This window comes from Hyperoodon ampullatus (assembly GCF_949752795.1).
Source record: "Hyperoodon ampullatus genome assembly, chromosome: 8".
NCBI lineage: Eukaryota > Metazoa > Chordata > Mammalia > Artiodactyla > Ziphiidae > Hyperoodon > Hyperoodon ampullatus.
Genome location: NC_136921.1, coordinates 20,290,758 through 20,310,997, shown reverse-complemented (window position 1 = coordinate 20,310,997; position 20,240 = coordinate 20,290,758). Strand labels below are relative to the sequence as shown.

The following is a 20,240-nucleotide window of genomic DNA, read 5'->3' as shown; positions in this document are numbered from 1 at the left end:
CTCCTGCTCTGAGCAAGATTCCCCCCTCCTCCAGGCTGCTGGGCTGGGCATGAGTCACTTCGCAGGCAGCAAACTCTGGAAAAGGCTGGGCAGAGCCCTCAATCACAGATGACAGGCTCAGGCTGCAGTGCTCTGTTGTCCATGCCCCAACCAGCCAGGCCTTCCCTGGTGAGTAGCAAGGAGACCCCTGGGTCTGGGGGTGGCCAGGAGCAAGGGTAGAGGAATCCTGGATAGAGATGAGGAAAGGGAGGAGGTCCATCTAGGCGTCTGTGGATTTCATAGATCATCTGAGCTAAAAGGAGCGGCAGAGACCCTCAGTCCAACCCCTTGGTCTCCAGATGGGGAAATCCAGGCCCAAGAAAGGCGAAGGATGTGCCCCAGGTCACACAATGAGCCAGCAGCAGGGCCAGGATGGAGAACCAGGTCTCTTGACTCCCAGCACTGTGCTCTCTGAACGCCATTCCCCACCCACCCTCCCTCGTCTACCTTCGTTTCCTTCTCCCTTCCCCTCCTCTGTGTCCCAGCGCTCCTTCACTCCCAAATTCCAGCCACCACAGCATGGGAGGCAGGACACCTGGATCTCCCACTCCATGCCTGTCTTTACTTCCGGCTCTCAGAACAAGCCCACGGGCCCTCCGGGGCCACAGTATTCCTCTCTGAGCCCCGGGACCCACTGTGGGGGAAACAGGCTGAGATTCACTGGGGAGAGAGCAGTGGGATTAAAACCCTGTTCCCTACACACCCCCAGCATTCTGGCCCAGGCCCAACTCTGGGGCCTCGCCTTACTTCTGCCTCCTTTTCCTCAGAAAACACACATTTTCCATGCAGCTGGGGCCCAGGAAAGGATGAATTTGTGTCCCAGGGATGATGACTGCTCTGGCAAGTCCCCCTGTGGGGGAGGGAGTGACAACCCCTCAGCCCAGCGTCCACATGGCTTACACACATGAGCACTAGCAGGGCTGCTCACAGCCAGTCAGGGCTGAGAGTATGAGCCCTGCAGGCACAGGGACCTGAGTTCCAATTCTAGCTTCACCACTTAGAACTTTGTGACATTGGAAAAAACACTTACCCTCTCTAAGCCCCCCTCTCTTGGTATAAAATGGAGTCAATAACCTCCCAGGGTTATTATGGGTACTGAATAAGACAAGGATGTCGGGCACAGGACACAGGGCCTGGCACCCAGGAATGGCTCCATAGGTGGGGACCACACCATCATCCTCCTGCCCTGCCTTACAAGAAAGAGCTGGGTCTTCTCCTACCAGTGAACTCGCTGTGTGACCCTAGAGACGTCACCTTGTTTCTCTTGGCTCTGATTCTTCCTTTGTGTAAGGAGAGAGCTGGGCAGCTGAAGCCAGAAGCTCGTTCTTGGCCTCTAGACCCACAAGGAATCACGTCTTTTTCAAATACTCATGGCAGAAGGGGCTGTCTTCAAGATGACCAGTGACCTGAAGGGTGAGTGTGTCCTGAGAGAGTTTCTGGGACCGAATTGGGGGAGATGTGAGGGGTCTTGAGAGCCTTTCCTTCAGAGCCCTCACCATCTGAGGTCTGATGTCCACCATCCTCCCCACAGCTGTCATCTCTGCCATCCTCCAGGGCTATGGGGGTGGGCGGCAGCCAGTGACAGACACCAGTGCTGAACTGCACAGACTCTGTGGCTGCCTGGAACAACTGCTGCAGGTAGGGCCCTCCCCTCCCCGCCCATCTCTCCAGGTCCCAATAACCAATAACCAATGGGCTTTCCCAGATCCTGAGGGAAGAGCCACTGCCTCTCTTCGTTACCACGCACTACCTCATCTCTGTCAATCGGCAAACCCTTCCTGACATCTAACCTCACCTTTGGAGGCTGTCACTGTAGCCTGGGAAGTGAGGTGGGACAAGGCTGGGGCAGGGTTGGGTGGGGCTGGGGACAGTCGCCCTGCTCTAAAGACAAAAGTTTCAGAGGCACAGATGTCCTCGGGCTGGCCTTCCTCGCTTCTGGTTAGAGCCCCAGTCATCACTATCACTAGCTTTTATTGAGCAAGTATTATGTGCCCAGCTAAGCCCTTTACGTGCCCATCTTGTTTAATTTTCCTTTTAACCCACTGAGGTGCTTGATGACCAGCCCATCCCCCCCCAACACACATACCCTTCCTACTTCTCTGACGATGTGCATGTACATGTGTGGTGTGAATGTGCATGTGTGTGAGGTTTGTGTGTGTGTGGTGTATGTTGTGTGCCTGTGTGGTCTCCTGCCAGTCTGCCCCTCATGTGCTGCACTCCAGTCACACCGGCCTCCTTGATCTTCCTAAAGCACAGCAGAAAAGCACCTACCTCAGGGTCTTTGCACTTGCTATTCCCTCTGCCTGGAATGCTCTTCACCCAGAAATTTGGATGGAACCCTTTCTTGTTTCCTTCAGATCTGGACTTGAATAGAGCCTCCTCAGTGAGGCTTTCTCTAGCCACCTTAATCTACATTTTTTGACACACACACCACACATACACACCACACACTCACACACCACACACACATGCATGCACACACCATGCACTTTCCACTCCCTTTCCCCGCTTTATTTTTCTCCTTATCAGTCAGCGCAATCTAACATACTATATGTTTTGCTTATTCCGTTTGTTCATTGCTGTATCCCCAGGTCTTAAAACAGGGCCCAGCACATAGTAAGTGCTCAATAAGTATTTCTGGAATGAATGAATGAATGAGAACACTGAAAGCTCAAAGAGGTCAAGCAGCTTGCTCCTGGTCACACGGCCAGTAGGGGCAGACCAGGACCTGAAGTGGGCCTGTCTGCACGAGCCCTTTCCGCTATACTGCTCAGCGTGCTGGAACACAGCGTGTTCTGGGAGGGAACATTTCCACACTTTCCTTTCCCTCATCTTGCTCCCAGTTTGACCAGAAAGAACAGAAGAGCTTCCTGAGGCCTCGGAAGGATTACTGGGACTTCCTCTGCACGGCCCTGTGGCGGCAGCGGGGGGACATGGAGCCAGTCCACTTTGTCCAGTCACAGGACAAGGTATCCAGGGCCAGGTGGCAGGGGGCTGGCCTCGGTGTGATGGGGTCCTGCCCCCAGGTCCTTGACGAGGATGGCTCGGTGGCCGGAGGGGACACCGGCCTGCCCCAGGCTCCTTTCTCACCCATCCCAGCTCCACTGACCATAGCCCTCCTCACCTGGTCCTCACCTGTTGTTAGCCCTGCCCTCACACCCCTCCAGTCACCCCCTTTCCTCCCACAGCCTCAAGTCCCAGGACACCCTTTCTCATGCACCACTCATTCTAGCTTTTCTCCCTCTGTGCTGGCTGCGTTCCCTCTGTCCTAATACCACCATCCCCCCCACTTGTCCCCTGTGTGCTGTGCAGTTGAAGACCCCGCTGGGAAAAGGCCGAGCCTTCATCCGCTTCTGTCTCGCGCATGGACAGCTGGCCGAGTCCCTGCAGCTCTGCCTCCTGAACCCAGAGCTAACCAGGTGGGGCTACCGATACCATCCGAGCCCGTGGCCCTCCTTCGGGAAGATTCCTCTTTACCCCTAGAAGGGTGGTTTGATATCAAAGATGACTAAAATAGGGGTCATAAAGGGAAAGCCAAGGAAGAAAGGGCAAAGGAGAGGTTAGAACCTGAGTCCTGGTAGCATCATGATGCTTGGCCTCCTGGTCCCCAAGGACCAGCCTGTCTGGGGAACCATCCCACTATGGTGTGCAGTGGAGGTAGATTCTCTGAGGTCAGGGGTGGCAATAGCACCAGAGCCAAAGGCCAAGGGTGCTGCTCCCTGTTAACACAGGGAGTGGTATGGCCCCCGGAGCCCTCTGGTGTGCTCTGAACTCCAGGAAGACATCCTGGACTCCCTCTATGCTCTCAACGAGGTGACCTTCGACTTGGACCTGCAACGGCCAGACTTGGATGGAGCCTGGCCCATGTTCTCAGAGTGAGTGGGGGCAGCATGGAGGGAAGCTTCTTTTCAATGCCTGTTCCCATTACTACCACCCACCCAAACTAACCCCAAGCCCTCAACCCCCAGCCCCATCTTTTCCTCCCTCCCTTCTTACTCCCTGACTCCCGATTCTCCACCTCCCTAGCCTTCTGTTTTCCCAGTGTCATCTTAGGATGTCCCATGATGCTGCACAGAAAACACACTCATTAAAGAGTTGTTGGATGGTTGGGGTAGATGGTTAGAAGGATGAGTGGATGTTGGGATGTTGGAATGGAATGGAAGGATGGGTGGAGGGTGGGATGCATGGGCGGATGGAGAGAAGGATGCATGCATGAGGGTGGAAGGGCAGGAAAGTGGGATGGGTGGTGGGATGAATGGGTGGTTGGAAAGATGGGGTATCCTGCATCTGAGGACCAAGACCACTGCTGGAGAGTGGTCCAGGGTCCCCCCGCTTCTTTCACTTTCAGGTCCCACTGCTCCAATTCCAACTGGACCCAGGGAAGAAGACCCAGAAAGATCAAAGATTCCCCTAAGGAGGTGCCTCTTCCCAACCTTCACCCTAGCTGCCTCTTCTCTGTCTCTGTTGGGACCTCCAGGTTGAGAAGTAACTGAGCCCTGACCCAGCTGGACAGAGAGGGAGAGGCCAACATGTGGACCTGGGGCTAGGGAGCCACAGAAGCGAAGGCTCATATTTGTAAGGTGGTGAGGGTATCAGGGAGAGAAGGGGACCACTGGCAGCACCTGCAGGCGCCACTGGGGCCCCTGGGAGGAGGGGAAGCTGGGGAGGGTGACCAGAAGCTTCCAGGAAACAGCCCAGGGAAACAACCTCTGCTGGACAATTTGCAAACATCTCAGTTCAGTTCAGGGAGCGATTGAAGAGCCAGATTGCCTGGTTGATATCCCAGCTCCATGCCTTACTAACCATAGTCCTTGGGCACATAACTTGCCCTGCCTCACGGGGGGGTCGTGAGGACGCACTGAGACAGCCCAGGTGCCGCACAGAGCAAGGCTCCTGCTACGTGCCCAATAAGCGGTAGCTTGTGGTTTTCATCTTTCCACAGGCTTGCTTTGCACCCCCGCCAGCTTCCAGGCCCCAGGTGCAGATACTGTAACTCAGTCTCTGACCTAAAGGAGTTCCAGGTCTGCTGGGGAGACAGACCCTAAAGGAACGCATTGCAACACAAGTTAAGTGTAGGGACCAGACATGCCCAGGAACGTGGGAGAACAGAGGAGGCTTCTTGACAGCGGTGACTTTTAGGGGCTGTCGGTCTATTTAAGCTTTCACCGCAACCCTATAAGGAAGTATTATTATTCCCATTTTACAGACCAGAAAACGGAAACACAGAGAAGTCAAGTTCAGGGGGGAAGATCAGAGGAGAGTGGTGGGAAGAACTAAGGGGAAATCAGATGGATGCAGAAGATGGAGGTAAAGGAGGGAGAAGGATGCCAGCAAGAGGCGAGGAAGGAAAGGGCGTTGAGAAGCACGGCTCAGATCAAAGCCTGGGCCTCAGGTCACCTGGGGTGTTTTCAACATTCAGATTCCTGGGCCCTACCCCAGATCTGCTGAATCAGTATTTCCAGTGGGAGGACCAGGAATCCATATATTTAGCAAACCCACTGGATTAGGGCTGAGGCCTCTCCCAGGCACCAGGTTGGTGAATTGGTGCTGAGAGGGATGACAGGTTTGCGGCTTCTCTCCAGATCTCACCCACATATGGAGACCCCACAGAAGGCCACCCAGAGGAGCCACATACCAGGCAAGCCAGTTCTCTGCAGGATGCACCCAGGGAAGACAGGTTGGCTGGACTCCCTAGGTCCCAGCAACACAACCATCAGCCCCTCTTTCTGGAAAAGAAGAAAGAAGATCCCAGGAGGCTTGGGCCTCCCCGGAGCATGTGGGAACTAGAGGGGGAGGAGCTTCAGCAGAACCAGGAGAAAGGAGCTCCAAGGACGGGGATGTGCCTGGAGAACTCAACACCTAGCGTCCAGGGACAGGGGAAGGGGGTCAAAGGGACTCTGAAGGAGGTGACAGGGACAGATGCTGAGGGCAGGGGGGTTTTGCTGAGTGCAGAGGACCAGAGAACAATAGATGGGACTTATGAAGGGGAAGCAGAGAGGAGTCATATCCACAGGCTGCTGGCCTCCAGCCCCAAAGAGATGATAAGGGACGCAGTGTCAGGGAGCCGTCAGGGCGGGAAAGTGCCCAGCATCCCGAGGGAGTTCTGGGTCCTTCAGGGCCTGGAAACAAAGGAAGACTCCACCATGGAGAAGCCCCAAGAGCAAATAGGAGTGACCAGTGCAACCAGGAGGGAGGAACAAGCAGAGATGGCCTTGCAGGATGTGGTCAAGGTGAGACCAGTTGAGCTCTGTACCTGTCTCTGCTCCCCATCTCTAACCCAGCCCACAGGTGGGTGCCTTCAAGGATGGCCCAGGGCCCTTCCAGCCCACAGACCAATTTGCATTGGGCCACACAGGATATTATGATCTGAGGAGGCCTTTTGGAAGGTCTCCAGTTCATCACATGAAGAACACGCATTCTTCAGTTTACCACAATACCCACCTCTCCCTATTGCCTCACACCAGGCCCACTTTGTTCATCCTGCCCAGCCCCTGTAGGCATCTGAGTCTGTAATCCCTTCCCAACGGTCCTTTGGGGCAGTTGCTTGTTCTCAAGTTCCATAGCCCTCATTATTGGCAGGTTTCTTCCCAATATCGAAGCTCTGCTATTGCAGGCCCTACCTAATTGCCCCTGTAGATGTTCCTCTTCAAGGTCACCCAAATTGTTTTCAAGCCTTCCTTCAGCATCCTCCCTAGCCCGAGTCTTCCAGATCCTTGAGGTCTGTAACTTCCATCCTTTAGCCAAGGAAGAAATGGTGGCTCCAGGCTCACCCAGGGGCAGAGCCAAGCACCACAGCTCCCAGCGCTGTCCCCAGTCCTGCTCTCCACCCAAGGGCTGTTTCACGTGGCCTGGGGTCTCACGGGGGTGTTTGTCAGGTCAGGCCCCAGGCTGGGGTCTCTGCCCTCCTCCTTCAGCTTCCATTTCCCCTGCTTTTACCCTCTCCCCGCCCTCAGAGTCTCAGACATGGGCTCCAGAAAACCAAGGAGCAGGCCCAGCACCAGGAACAGCTGCTGAAGGAGAAGGAAGGGGAGCTGAAGGCGCTGCAGGAACAGCTCAGCAGGTAACCTAGGCAACCACCAGTGCCACAGGGCATGGGAGCCAGGAGGCCACGGGGGCAGGAGGCTCACATTCACGATCACGCCAGCAAGCATCTTCTGAGCACCTCCCGTGCACCAGGCCCTGTGCGGGCACAACTTTGGCATACCATGCATACAGGAAATTGTTCCTACTCTTAGGGTGCCCCTGGCCCCCTCTCCTCCCCTCCCCTTTGCCAGCCCCCTAACTTGCTGGCCTCCCTCAATAGCCCCAGGAGAGGTCTATGCGTCCCATCCCTGCCTTCCCTCCCACACTCACCTTTGTGCCTTTCTGCTGCCTCTTCTGGGCTCCCGTCTCTCTTTTCTGTCCACACAGCCTCCCTCTCCCACCACACTCCTGCCCCACTATCTCTCTCAGTCTCCCTCTTTGCCTCTTATTTTCCTGTTCCCGATTGTACGGTCACTCTTTCACCCTCTTGGTTACAGTAATCATAACTGTCAACACTGAGCACTTACTATGTCCCTGGCACTGTTCCAGGTGCTTCCTGGTAACAATCTCAGGAGATCGGTCCTCCAAGAACCCCCATTTTATAGATGAGGCGGCTAAGGCTCACAAAGACCCACCTAGGGCTTCCCTGGTGGCACAGTGGTTGAGAGTCCGCCTGCCGATTCAGGGGACACGGGTTCGTGCCCTGGTCTGGGAAGATCCCACATACCGCGGAGCGGCTGGGCCCGTGAGCCATGGCCGCTGAGCCTGCGCGTCCGGAGCCTGTGCTCCGCAATGGGAGAGGCCACAGCAGTGAGGGGCCCGCGTACCGCAAAAAAAAAAAAAAAAAAAAAGACCCACCTAACTCACCCAACATCAGCTAGTTAGTAGAGGAGCTGAGATCCAGACCCTACAACTGATTCCAGAACCAGTGGGCCTAAAAGCTGCCCCGTCAGCCAGTATCCCCAGTGCCGGTGTGTCAGTCTCCTGTCTCTCCCCTCAGCCTCTCTCAGCATCTGGCATCTTCATCCTCCCACCATCACATTCACCTCAAGGGTCCAAAGTGCATGTTTTGTCTCTGCGTTCCCCCTCAGTCTCTCAGTGTCTCAGTGTCTTTGTCACAATTTATTTTTAAAGAAATTATGACGCCATGCAAAGATCTTCCTTGGTCTGACTCAGTCTCTCTGTGTGTCTCTCCCTTGGTCTCCACGTGCCAGTCTGCCCACCTGCCTGGTCTCTCCCACTTGACTGACACCTGCCCTGACCCCCAGGGGAGCCTGCATAGCTGTGATTCAGACTGAATCACAGAGCTGTCTATTGACTGCTTAATAGGCTGAGAGAGGCCCAGGGGCCCAGGAACCAAGCCCAAAAGGCCCCCAGGGACTCCTCCCACCACACTCTCAGCTGAGTCCTGTGGTTTGGTCAGCAAAGAATCCCATGATTCAGGCCCTAAGTGAGTGCAGGGGCCTTGCCCACTCAAGGCCATCTCTGGGGATCAAGACAGGCTGGAGGGAGAAGCCAGCAGGCTCCAGGGAGACTACCCAGCCCCAGGCTGCTCCCTGAGGCTGGGGGGGCCCTTGTTTCACAGACCCCTGTCCTGCCCCCATCATCCCGTCCATCATTTGGTCATTCCACAAACACTCGGAGCCAGACCTGTTTTATGTGCTGAAAATACTCTCATGGACAAAACAGATAAAATGCCTGCCCTTTTGGAGCTTACATGCCAGTGGGGGAGGCAGTTGATAAATACAAGCAAGTAAAATACATAGGATGCAGATTGTGATAAGTTCTAAGAAGAAAAACATAAAGCAGGGAAGGGGAATGGGAAGTGTCAGGGGTGACATTTTAGATCAGGTGGCATGGCCAAGGGGGGCTCCCTGGAAAGGTGACATTTGAGTCAAGACCCGAAGGAACTGAGGTCTGAGCCATTTGGATACGTGGTCGAGGAATGTCCCAGGCAGAGGGAACAGCAAGGGCAAAGGCTCTGCAGTGGGAATGGGCATGGCCTCAAGGACGCCACTGTAGCCCCAGTGGAGTGAAGGAGGGGAAGGCTGTAGGAAAAGGTCAGGTGGGTAACAGGAGACCCTAGCAGGTCATCAAAAGGACCTTGGCTTTGACTTGACTTTGAACCACTGAGAGTCCTGAGCAGAGGAGGGACATGATGTGACTGTCTGCATGTTAAAAATATGTTTCTCTGCTTTGAAAAAACAATTCAATGGTTTTTAGTGTATTCACAAAGTTGTGCATCCATCACCACCATCAATTTTAGAATATTTTTATCACCCCAAAGAGAAACCTATACTCATTAGCAGTCACTGCCCATCTCTCCCCAACCCTCCAGCCCTAGGCAACTGCTAATCTGCCTTCTGTCTGTGTGGATGTGCCTATTCTGGGCTGACGTGTGCTTCAAGGACTCACGCCCGCTGCTCCGTGGAGCTGGTCTATAGGCTAGCAGGGGTGGAAGCGAGGAGACTGATGAGGGAGGGGAGCTGGGATGCACTGGTGGCAATGGAGGCGTGGGGGAGCCGCTGGATCCTGGATCCAACGTGAGGTCGGGCTTCCCGAGGGATGGGTGTGGGGTGTGAGAGAAAGAAGGAAGTCAAGAATGACTCCGAGTCTTCGGCCTGACCAACTGGAAAGGTAGAGTCACTGTGTGGCAGAGCAGGTTGGCAGGGAAGGCTCAGGCATTGGGTTAGGAGCCTAAGTTCAGGACCCCTGTTAGACTCTAAGTGGATCCTTAGGTGGGCGGCTGAGTGTGGAGTTGGGGAGAGAGGCTGGGCCGGGGGACCCACCAGAGAGTCATCGGAGTGAGGTGGTAGGTTACAGAAGCCCCTGAGGCCTGGACAAGAATGCGTCCCCTGCCTCCTGGGATCCAGGGAACTTAGACAAACCCCTCACCCCCGGGAAAGTGGCCGTGGGCTTCGAGCTGGTGACGGTATCTCACCACCAGTGAAGAGAAGGGCCACGGGGGCCCAGGCAGTTAATGAACAGTATTTACTGTGCCTCTGCTGTGGCCACGTGGGTGGACAGAAGGGAACAGAACAGGCAATGTCTGCTCTCACAGACCTAGGGAGATGTAGGGAGACAGACAATAGATCAACAAATAGAAATACGATGTCAGGTGGTCATGGGTCCTGTGGGGACTAGAGAGAGAGAGACAGGAGAATCATCTAGAATTGGAGTCAGGGAAGCCCTGTCCGAGGAGGTGACATTTGAGCAGAAATCCCAACCACAGGAAGAGCTGGACCATGCAGGTATCTCGAGAGGAGTGCTCCAGGCAGAGGGACTGGCAGACGCAAAGGCCCAGGAGACGTGAGCTTGGGGACAAGCAGGCCTGTGGCTGGAGCAGAGACTCCCACGTGGTGGAGGAACAGAGGTCTCTCATAGTCTGACTTGGGTTTCTGAAGGACTGCTCTGGCTGCGGTGTGGAGAATAGACTCAAGGTGGGCAGGGGTGCAAAGCCCCAGGCTAGACACAAAGGTGAGACACAGCAGGCCCCAGAGCAGACCAGCTGGGGGCTCTAAAAATACACTTGGGCTTCTGATACCCACTCCCCGGCTGTCTGGCTGTGGGGCGCTAGGACACTGACCTTCCCTCTTCGGCCTGAGGTCCCTGATTTGCAAAAGGAGATGGTTGGATCTCTTCCAGCTCACATGATCTGTGAGACCATCTTTCCAAGCAAATGGGTTTCCTCTGCCCTCTGGGTTAGACCTCAAAGCAAAAGGGATTAGGACAGGTACAAGTGGAAGGTCCTCAGATGGGGAATTAGGCAAACATCAAATCTTCCCCCCACCTTGGGTGGCAGCATTGAGCTCCTTGGAGGCATGCCACAGGACCATAAGGATCCACCCCTCTCTCCTACCTGCTACCCCCTCAGCCCTGGTGCCGCAAACCACCAGTGTTCAGGGCCCTGCGTGGATGCAGGTGTGGGGAGGCAAGAAGAGATTAGAGCTGGACAGGCCTGCATTCAGATTTTTGCTCCCCTCACTTATCAAGCTGTGTGACCCTGGGCAAATGTTACTCCCTCTCTGAAGCTCTGTTTTCTTTCCTGTGAAATGATGATCATATCACCTGTCCCATAAATTTGTGAAAATTCAATGAAACAAGGCTATAAAGCACTAAGCTCAGTGCCGGGCACCTAGTAGGTACTCAGTAGACTTTAATTCCTTCCATGTCCTCTCCTGCCCTAGGAGTGTCTGTCACCCCCATAAATACTTTAAATACTTAAAATGCTTCAATGGCTTCCTTTGCACTGTGATCAAACCCCACTCCTTCTGGGGCCCTTGAGGGACCCTGCCTACCTCCCACCTTGCCTCCTGCCTCCCCAGCCACGCCCTTCACAGAACTACAGTGTCACTAGCCCTTCTTTCATTTCCTCAAACAAGCCATGTTCTTCCCAACTTGCAGAACTTTGCATGTGCCCTTGGCTGGCTTTACATGGCTACCTCCTCGTCTTTCAGATCTGCTTAAATGTCGCCTTGTCTAAGAAGACCTCCTGAGCATCCCCCCCCTCAACTCTGCATCTTGGCCCCTCCTTTGTCATTGTCACACAATTATCTTACTGGTTTATCACAAAGAAACACACTAACCGCAGTGGTCACATTAGGGCCTGGCCACACCAGAGACCCTGGGATCTCTGGGCAAGTAAACTAGCTTAGGAAAATGAAATCCTACTACTAAGAAATGAGGAGGCTGAAGACTAGAATGTTCGTTAAAAGTCACTTCTCCCTAAGACTGCAGGAACTGGCCTTTTTGGAATTTTGGTGGCTAGCTGTGTCGGTTTGATTTCATGGCCCACCCAGCTTTCCTCCCTGCAGCATACTACATGGCTGAATTTTTAAAATTATAACTCAATTCATTGTCAAGCTTCTTCCCCTCAAACACACTCAGCCAGGGCATGGGTACACACACACACACACGCACACGCACGCACGCACAAGTGCAAGCACAAGAAAGAGAGAGAGAGCATCCAGAGGTCACAGGATGGGCACCGCCGTTGCAACACCCACCCATCTGAGCAACGGAGTAAGAGCCTGGGACCTGGGGTTGGGACCTTTTTATTTCCAGTCCATTACATTTCTTGGAACCTTCTAGGAAGCCACTAAAGACAAAAGCAAGAGGCAAGAATACAGCTGAAGAGTTTCCAAGCCCAAACTGAAACGGAAATTTAAGAAAGCCATATGTTGAAGATTACTTTTTTAAATTGAAAAGACAATGTAATGAAATTTTTCAAAATATTTTAAAGCCAAAAAGTCACTTCAAATCGTACACCACTTACTCCTTTTTCTCCAAACACCACAAATGTTTTCAGCAGGCACAGCCCGTCCGGCCTGGGTTCCCAGACACCCACTTCCCCCCAGAGAGCTGCCAGGATTGTGAACGTGCCTTTCCAGGAAATTACATTTTAAAATGGAAATGTTTAAAAAAAAAAAAAAAAAGAAGGAAAACAAATGAAAATGTTGGCTTGTGCCCTCTAAAGGAACACGCAAGGCTAGACCCTGTTTTCACTGCTCTGAATGGTTGATGAGGAGTCAGTCTATAGGTGTCAGGCCACACAGTGCCTGGTTCACTGCGGTGTGTGTGTGGAGGGGGCGGGTGTATGTGTTATGTACATGTGTGTGATGTGTGTTATGATGTGTGTGTGGTATGTGTGTGGTATGTGGTGTATGTGGTGTGTGGTGTGTATAGTGTGTGTGTGCTGTGTTGTATGTGTGGTGTGCGTGTGTGGTGTCTAGTGTGGTGTGTGTGCCTGTATGTGTTGTGAATGTGTGCTGGGTGTGGTGTGTGTGTGCTGTGTTGTGAATGTACGGTGGGGGTATGTTGTACGTGCTGTGTAGTGTGTGGTGTGTGTGCTGTGCTGTGAATGTACGGTGTGTGGTGTGCGTGTGTGTGTGCTCACTTCAGCTGCAGGGGGCATCACCAGCTTCCCTGGTGGGGCTCCCTGTCAGGCAGAGGCCCAGCCCAGCTCAGACACAGATGCTGCGCCTTTCCCCTCACAACTCAGTCTTCCTTCTGCGCCCAGGTGTCAGGAAGAGAGGGCCCGGCTGCAGGCGGAGCTGGAGCACAAGCAACAGGAGACTGAAAGGAAGGGTGCCATGTATGAGGAGGAGCTTGGCGGGCAGCGGGACCTGGTCCGAGCCATGAAGAGGCGGGTGCTGGAGCTGATTCAGTAAGGGTGGGACACTGGGGACGGGGTGCACAAGGGTGCATGGTACAGTAGCTCTGGACCTTTTGTATGTACTAACTCATTTCCTGCTTTCAGCCATCCCCTGCTGTTATTCCCTTCTTTTTTTTAATATAAATTTGTTTATTTTTGGCTGCGTTGGGTCTTCGTTGCTGCACACGGGCTTTCTCTACTTGTGACGAGCAGGGGCTACTCCTCGTTGCAGTGCGCGGGCTTCTCATTGCGGTGGCTTCTCTTGTTGTAGAGCACGGGCCCTAGGCACACAGGCTTCAATAGTTGCAGCACGTGGACTCAGTAGTTGTGGCTCGCGGGCTCCAGAGTGCAGGCTCAGTTGTTGTGGCGCATGGGCTTAGTTGCTCCGCAGCATCACATTGGCTTCTTTCACTTAGGAATATGCATTTAAGTTTCCTTCGTGTCGTTTCTTTTCTTTTCTTTCTTTCTTTCTTTCTTTCTTTCTTGCTTTATTTTTGGCTGCATTTGGGTCTTCGTTGCTGTGTGCGGGCTTCCTCTAGTTGCGGTGAGCGGGGGCTACTCTTCGTTTTGGTGCACAGGCTTATTGCGGTGGCTTCTCTTGTTGTGGAGCACGGGCTCTAGGTGCTCAGGCTTCAGTAGTTGTGGCACGCGGGCTTCAACAGTTGTGACGCACGGGCTTAGTTGCTCTGCGGCGTGTGGGATCTTCCTGGACCAGGGCTCGAACCCATGTTCACTGCATTGGCAGGCAGATTCTTAACCACTGCACCACCAGGGAAGTCCCAATTCCCATGTTATAGATGAGAAAACCAAGGGTCAGAGAGGCTGACTTGGCCACCAAGGACACACAGCATATAAGTTGCATAGAGTCCTCTGCCTCTAAGGCAAGCTACCCTCCAACCCCCACATACACACACACCAACCAAGGTTAGGAGAAGGGAAAGGAGCCCATAGGTTAACTGAGAGGTAATCGCATGTCCTACACCTGCCTGCCTACTGGACTTCCTCAGACGATTGGGCCCATCTTGGGTCAGCTGTCCTGGGTTCCAGAGGCTGAGCTCACCAGGATTAATCCTAAACCACTAAGCTCACTGCAGGATGGATGAAATGTGTAAAACCTGCTTTCTACCCTTCAGTCTAGTGAGAAGATAATTCACAGATATACATTATACTTTCACCTCCTTCAGGAAATAGGAGACCATTGGACTCAGGTTCCATTAGAATTGGAAGGTTACTGAGGGATCATCTAGGACTAAATCCTCTTGCACAAAATCCAAGTGATTAAAGATGAGAAAAGGGAGAGATCAGCCTGGAAAGAACAAAGAATTTAAGGAATAATCTCCTCTGAGGAGCTGTCAACCGGGAGGAAGCTAATAAAAAATTAGCTATATATCTCACAAAAGAATTTAAGGTAGCTAACAATAAGACATATATATTGTGTATATGTGCATGCATATATATATGTACACACACACACGCACACACACACACACACACACACACATATATATATATAGTAAGTTAAAGAATAACAGAAGATTTAATGAAAGATGAAAAATATATACTCCTGAAGTGTTAGGGTTAAAACTTAACTCTGAACATCTTGATAGCAGGATGGAAAAGGGAAACACAGAAAGTTTCACTGTCCATTCAAAGGAGCAATACCAGTTCATCCGGAGAGACAAATGTTTTTCCTAGTGCTAAAGAAATTCATCACAAGGCCCCAAACCACATAACACAATGTTCCTCCCAGAAGCGTTGTGGAAGATATGGCCTTAAGCAAAAAAAAAAAAAGATGGAGCATGAAGGTTGACTTCTGTGTCAAGATGGCAGACTGACCACCCGTTATCCAGTCTCCATCCTGAGATCTCACTAAAATGACTGTAAAAGAATAAAACATAAACAGAGAGAAAGGTGGAGGAGCCAACCACAAATGAGAGATTTCAGCTAATTTCCAGAAGCCAGAAAACAGATGGAAAAGTAGATACTAGATTTAGCCCAAGTTAGAACTTCAGGGCCCAGAGACACCAAGAACACAGATGGCAGAAGTGAGATGAGGGGCAGAAATCAGGAAAATTAACTGATAAAGTCATTAGAAAGAGCAGTGTACAACCCGTGCTTTCTGCCTGCCTCCCCCACTGCAGAATATCTAACAGTGAGGGGTCTATCACCCAGGCAAATAACTCAAAGGTCTTTCTCTAAAGAAAGCCCCAAATAAAAGGGCAGAGTGTTCTGGCATTTGAGAGTCTGGAGTGGCAGGTAGCTCCCTACCCAATCTCTCCTAAAGGGACACTACGAGTCAATCATCCCCTTCTACTCCCTGGAGCTCTAGCAGCTTTTATTGCCTCTTTCTTAAACATGAAATGACAACCAAGGATCCCCAGACATTTGAAGAGAGGCTAGAAAATAAAGGGGAGTAAAGGGGAGTGACAAAGATAAACAAACAAACAAAAATGATCCATCTTCCATGATGCTGTGAAAAGCGACCATCAAAAGATGAGAAGCATTCTTGGAAATTAAAAATATGATCACTGAGGGGCTTCCCTGGTGGCGCAGTGGTTGAGAGTCAGCCTGCCGATGCAGGGGACGCGGGTTCGTGCCCCGGTCCGGGAGGATCCCGCATGCCGCGGAGTGGCTGGGCCTGTGAGCCATGGCCGCTGGGCCTTCGCGTCCGGAGCCTGTGCTCCGCGGCGGGAGAGGCCGCAGCGGTGAGAGGCCTGCGTACTGCCAAAAAATAATAATAATAATATGATCACTGAAATTATTTTTAATTCACTAGGATTAGAAGATAAAGATGACGCAGTCTCTCAGAAAGTAGAATAAAAGCACAGATAAATGAAGACATGAGAGAAATAGAGACATAGAGAATCAATCTAGGAGTTCTAATATCTTCTCCAACTGACAGGAATTCCAAAAAAGAAACGAATAAAAAGGAGGTGATTATCAGATAGAAATATGAGACACTTTCCCAGCTCTGATGGACATAGATCTTCAGATTTAAAGATTTCACTGAGTGACCAGCACAATAAAGGAGAGGGGTGGGTGGTAAACTACATCTAGATACATCATTGTGAAATTTCAGTAAAACAAAGATAAGGAGAATATCCTAAAAGACAGGTCCACTTATAAAAGGAGGAGAACCCAACAAATGTTAAGACTCAAGGGTGTAATTCTTTCAAGTTCTGAGAAAAACTGGCTTTTGCCCTAGAATTCTATTATCTAGCCAAACTAGGAAGCAAGTGGGGAGGGGATAGAGGAAACACATTTTTTCAGATAGACAGGTCACATAAAATTCACCTCCCACACTGCCTTTCTTAAGAAGTTAATTAAGGATGTGCTCCAAAAAAACAAGGAAAAAATCCAAGAATGGAGAAGATGCAGAATTCAGGGAATAGTAGCTCTAGCCCATGAGAGAAGAAAAGGGAATTCCCAAGATGACAAGGGGGCAGCAAGCCCAGGAAGCAGTCAGTTCAGGCTATAGCAGAAGTGTTGAGGGCCCAAGAGGGAGGTCTCAGGGGAGAAGAGCATTAGAAGAATATCTGATATGATGAAGAATTAGGGGCATGGGGGATTGGGCTATGTTAAAGGCAAGTCATGCAAAGAGCAAAGAAAGGCAATTAGAAAGCCCTAGAAAAACAGAAAATTTCCAAGAAGGGAAATGTTATAGAACACATCTTAGCTTCAGTAGATGCAATATGCTTACATATTGTCTAATAATGTAAATACTATTCATTGATTTTTTTCAGTATTGGAATCAACCTAAAGGCAAAGCACAGAAAACAATCATAATTATAGAACAAACCTAAATGTTACCACCTAAACAATATCAAGTATAGAACAGAATCCAACGGGAATTTCTGTGAAGATGGAAATGTCCTGATTTTGCCCTGTCCAATATGGTAGCTACTAGTCCCATGTAGCGATTGAGTACCTCAAATGTGGCTGGTGCAACTGAGGAACTGAAGTTTTAACTTTATTTAACTTTAATTAAGTTAAATATACACCTGATATCACTTATATGTGGAATCTAAAAAATACAACAAACTAGTGAATTAAACAAAAAGAAGCAGACTAACAGATACAGAGAACAAACTAGTGGTTACCAGTGGGGAAAGGAAAGGGGGAAGGGACAATATAGGGGTAGGGGATTTTTTTTTAAAGGGGGTTATTATGGGATTACATGAAATCATGGGTGTGAAACTTATGAAAATTGTAAAGTACTGTAGAATTTAAAGAATCATTAAATTAAAAAATTAATAAATAAAATAAAAAGTTAAATATACATCTAAATAGCCACATGTGGCTAGTGGCTACCACATTGGATGTTGCAGGGATAGATACGTTAGGAGGTTGAGAAGGAGGAAAGCTGAAGAGCAGGGATGCTGGCACCATCTTAGTACAGAATGGCAGTCATATGATGCTATCTATAGTCAATGAATGAGTGAGAAATAAATGTGTGAGTATATTCTGTAAAATTCCAACAGTAACCAATAGAGGAACCAAAAATGGGGATATAACTGCACTGGGAGGAAGGAGGAGGAGTTAGTGAGGATGGTAATAAATAACCCATATCCTCAAATGTTAAGACTCAATGGTGTAATGCTTTCAAGTTCTGAGAAAAGCTGGCTTTTGCCCTAGAATTCTATATCCAGCCAAACTAGGAAGCAAGTGGGGAGCGACAGAGGAAAGACATTTTTTCAGATAGACAGGTCACATAAAATTCACCTCCCACACTGCCCTTCTTAAGAAGTTAATTATGGATGTGCTCCTTGTGATATCAAGGGGCTCTATGGAAGATGTTCTTTCTTGATAAATCAAGGAGGAGGAATATGAGCATATTACTTAAATATGGAAATAATATCAAGGAGAAAAAGCTAAAGGATGTAAGAAGCGGTTTGCCACTGAGCATGGGAAGGAGGTACATCTCTTGCCTTTGATGTAAGTCCTTCTGTACTGTTCGATTTTTAAATCGTACGTGTGTATGTCATTTTGATAAAAATGTTGAACAACCCATATTCCTAAACGTTCTTTAAAAAAACAGTGAGGATAGTTTTGCAGGAGCTTAAACATATGTAACTACATATGTTACATGTCTTTCTCCATCACTATGTCTCTTTCTTGGTCTCTCCATCTTTCTCCATATTTGTCTCCCTCTCTGTTTGTGTCTCTGTCCCTGTCTGTCTCTACATCTTTTCCCCTGTGTCTTTCTCTCTCCCTCTACACTGCTCTCCCTGTCTGCTTCTCTGTGTGTCTCTGTCTCCTTCTCCAACTCCCTTTTTTTCTCTCTGAGTGCCTGTCTCTCCATCCCTCTTTGTCTCCCTCTCCATTTCTGTGTCTCTTTCTGCTCCACTGTCTCTCATCTCTTTTGGTCTCTTTATGTGTTTATCTCTGTGTGACTCCCTCTCTGTCTCTCTCTTCTTTGTTTCTGTGTATCTCTTTCTGTCCCTCTCCATCTCTCCATCTGTGCATTTCCATCTTTCTATCTTCTGTGTGTGTGTGTGTGTTCACCTCCACCCGCCCATCAGAGAGAAGGATAACCTGTGGCAGAAGGTCCAGCATCTCTCTTCCTTCACCCCTGGATGCTGTGTTGTCTGTAACAAGATCTTTGGTCGGCTGTCTCGGCGGTACCTGTGCAGGTAATGGGCGGGGAGGGTACAGAATCCTTCCTCTGGGACAACCCAGTTTCCACCAGTCCACAGCCCACTGCCCACTCCAGGGAAGGGAGGGACACAGGAAATAGGCATTTATGAAAGGCCACTTAAAGCTGGCTACTCATTTTACCCAACACTTTGCAGAGACATGAACAAGAACAGTGGAAAGGGGGCAGACAAGGAATGGCATCTGGAAAATGGGACTGGGTAACCCTTCCACAAATAGACTGATTAATCGATCAGCTAATCTCATCTGGGAAGAGATTTCCTGTACAGAGAAATCTGCTTCCCTCACCTTGCCCTGGAAACACAGTGGCAGGACAAACAGCAAGAGAGAGGACAGTGGGCTGTCAGGAGAATCTGCCATTTGGAGTTAGAGGACCCTAGAGGGGTGGGGCATCGGGACTCCTTTTAGGAAAGGGGAGGCCTCCTGAGACAGACCCAGGGCCATTCTGCTGGGAGATGGGAAACACACAAGTAGACACAAAGATGCTCGAACCCCATGACCCCCTCCCCCATACGCACCCACATGTACCCACTCTTCCGCTTCTGCTCCCCAGGCTCTGCGGAGGCCTGGTTTGCCATGCCTGCTCTGTGGATTTTAAGAAGAAGGAGTGCCACTGCCCACCCTGCTCCCAGAGGAGAGAAGCCCAGGTCCTCTGACTGAGACCCACCCACCTCACCTGATCGGCCGTCCCCTCAGCCCTTCCCAGCCCTCTGGTCTGACCGGTCCTGCCTTCTAGAAGTTGGCCATCTAAGGTGGACAGCACTTGAGTGGACAGACCGTGCTTTGGAGGATGGAAGGAGCCAGGCTGGCAGTCAGGAAAGAGGTTCTAACCCTGCATCTCCCACTGGGTGACTTTGGCAAAGCTGTCAGGCTTTTTCCATAACATGAGGGAGTGGGCACCATCCTCTCTGAAGTCCCTGCAGGCTCATAGTCCTTGTCCAAGAATAAGGCCTGGTGCCCCTGACGTTTCTCCTCTGCAATCCCTTCTCAGCCAGCTCATCCTTCATTATACAAGGGAGCTTCCTGTCTGCAGTCTCCTTCGGAGGTCTGCTTTCATTCTTAACAGCTTTCTTTAGGTACTATTAATGTATAATACACTTCATATAAACCTGACGAGTACAGTCTGATGAGTTTTGCCTTTAATATACACCCTGAAGCCATCACCATATTCAAAATAATAGACACATCCGTCAGCCCAGTTTCCTTGTGCCCTTTGTCATCTCTCCCTCCCCCCACCTTTCCCCATCCCTGGGCAACCACTTACTTGCTTTCTGTCATTAGAGACTAGTTTGCATTTTCTAGAATTTTGTATAAATGGAATCATACAGTATATACCCCTTATTATCTGCCCTCTTTCACTTGGCATAAT

The 20,240-nt window shown here is 50.6% G+C and overlaps 1 protein-coding gene across 1 annotated transcript; it reads left to right on the top strand.

The window, feature by feature from the left end:
* Positions 1–1,409: 1,409 nt before the first annotated feature.
* Positions 1,410–19,966, top strand: RUFY4 (RUN and FYVE domain containing 4; the record flags this gene model as incomplete). Its single annotated transcript, XM_079710669.1, has 11 exons — positions 1,410–1,452; positions 1,571–1,677; positions 2,883–3,008; positions 3,352–3,458; positions 3,771–3,914; positions 4,388–4,457; positions 5,622–6,269; positions 6,993–7,099; positions 13,082–13,228; positions 18,739–18,849; positions 19,425–19,966. 11 exons carry the CDS (start codon positions 1,410–1,412, stop codon positions 19,525–19,527), a joined length of 1,713 nt encoding a protein of 570 aa, XP_079566795.1. The 3' UTR covers positions 19,528–19,966.
* Between the last annotated feature and the right edge of the window lie 274 nt (positions 19,967–20,240).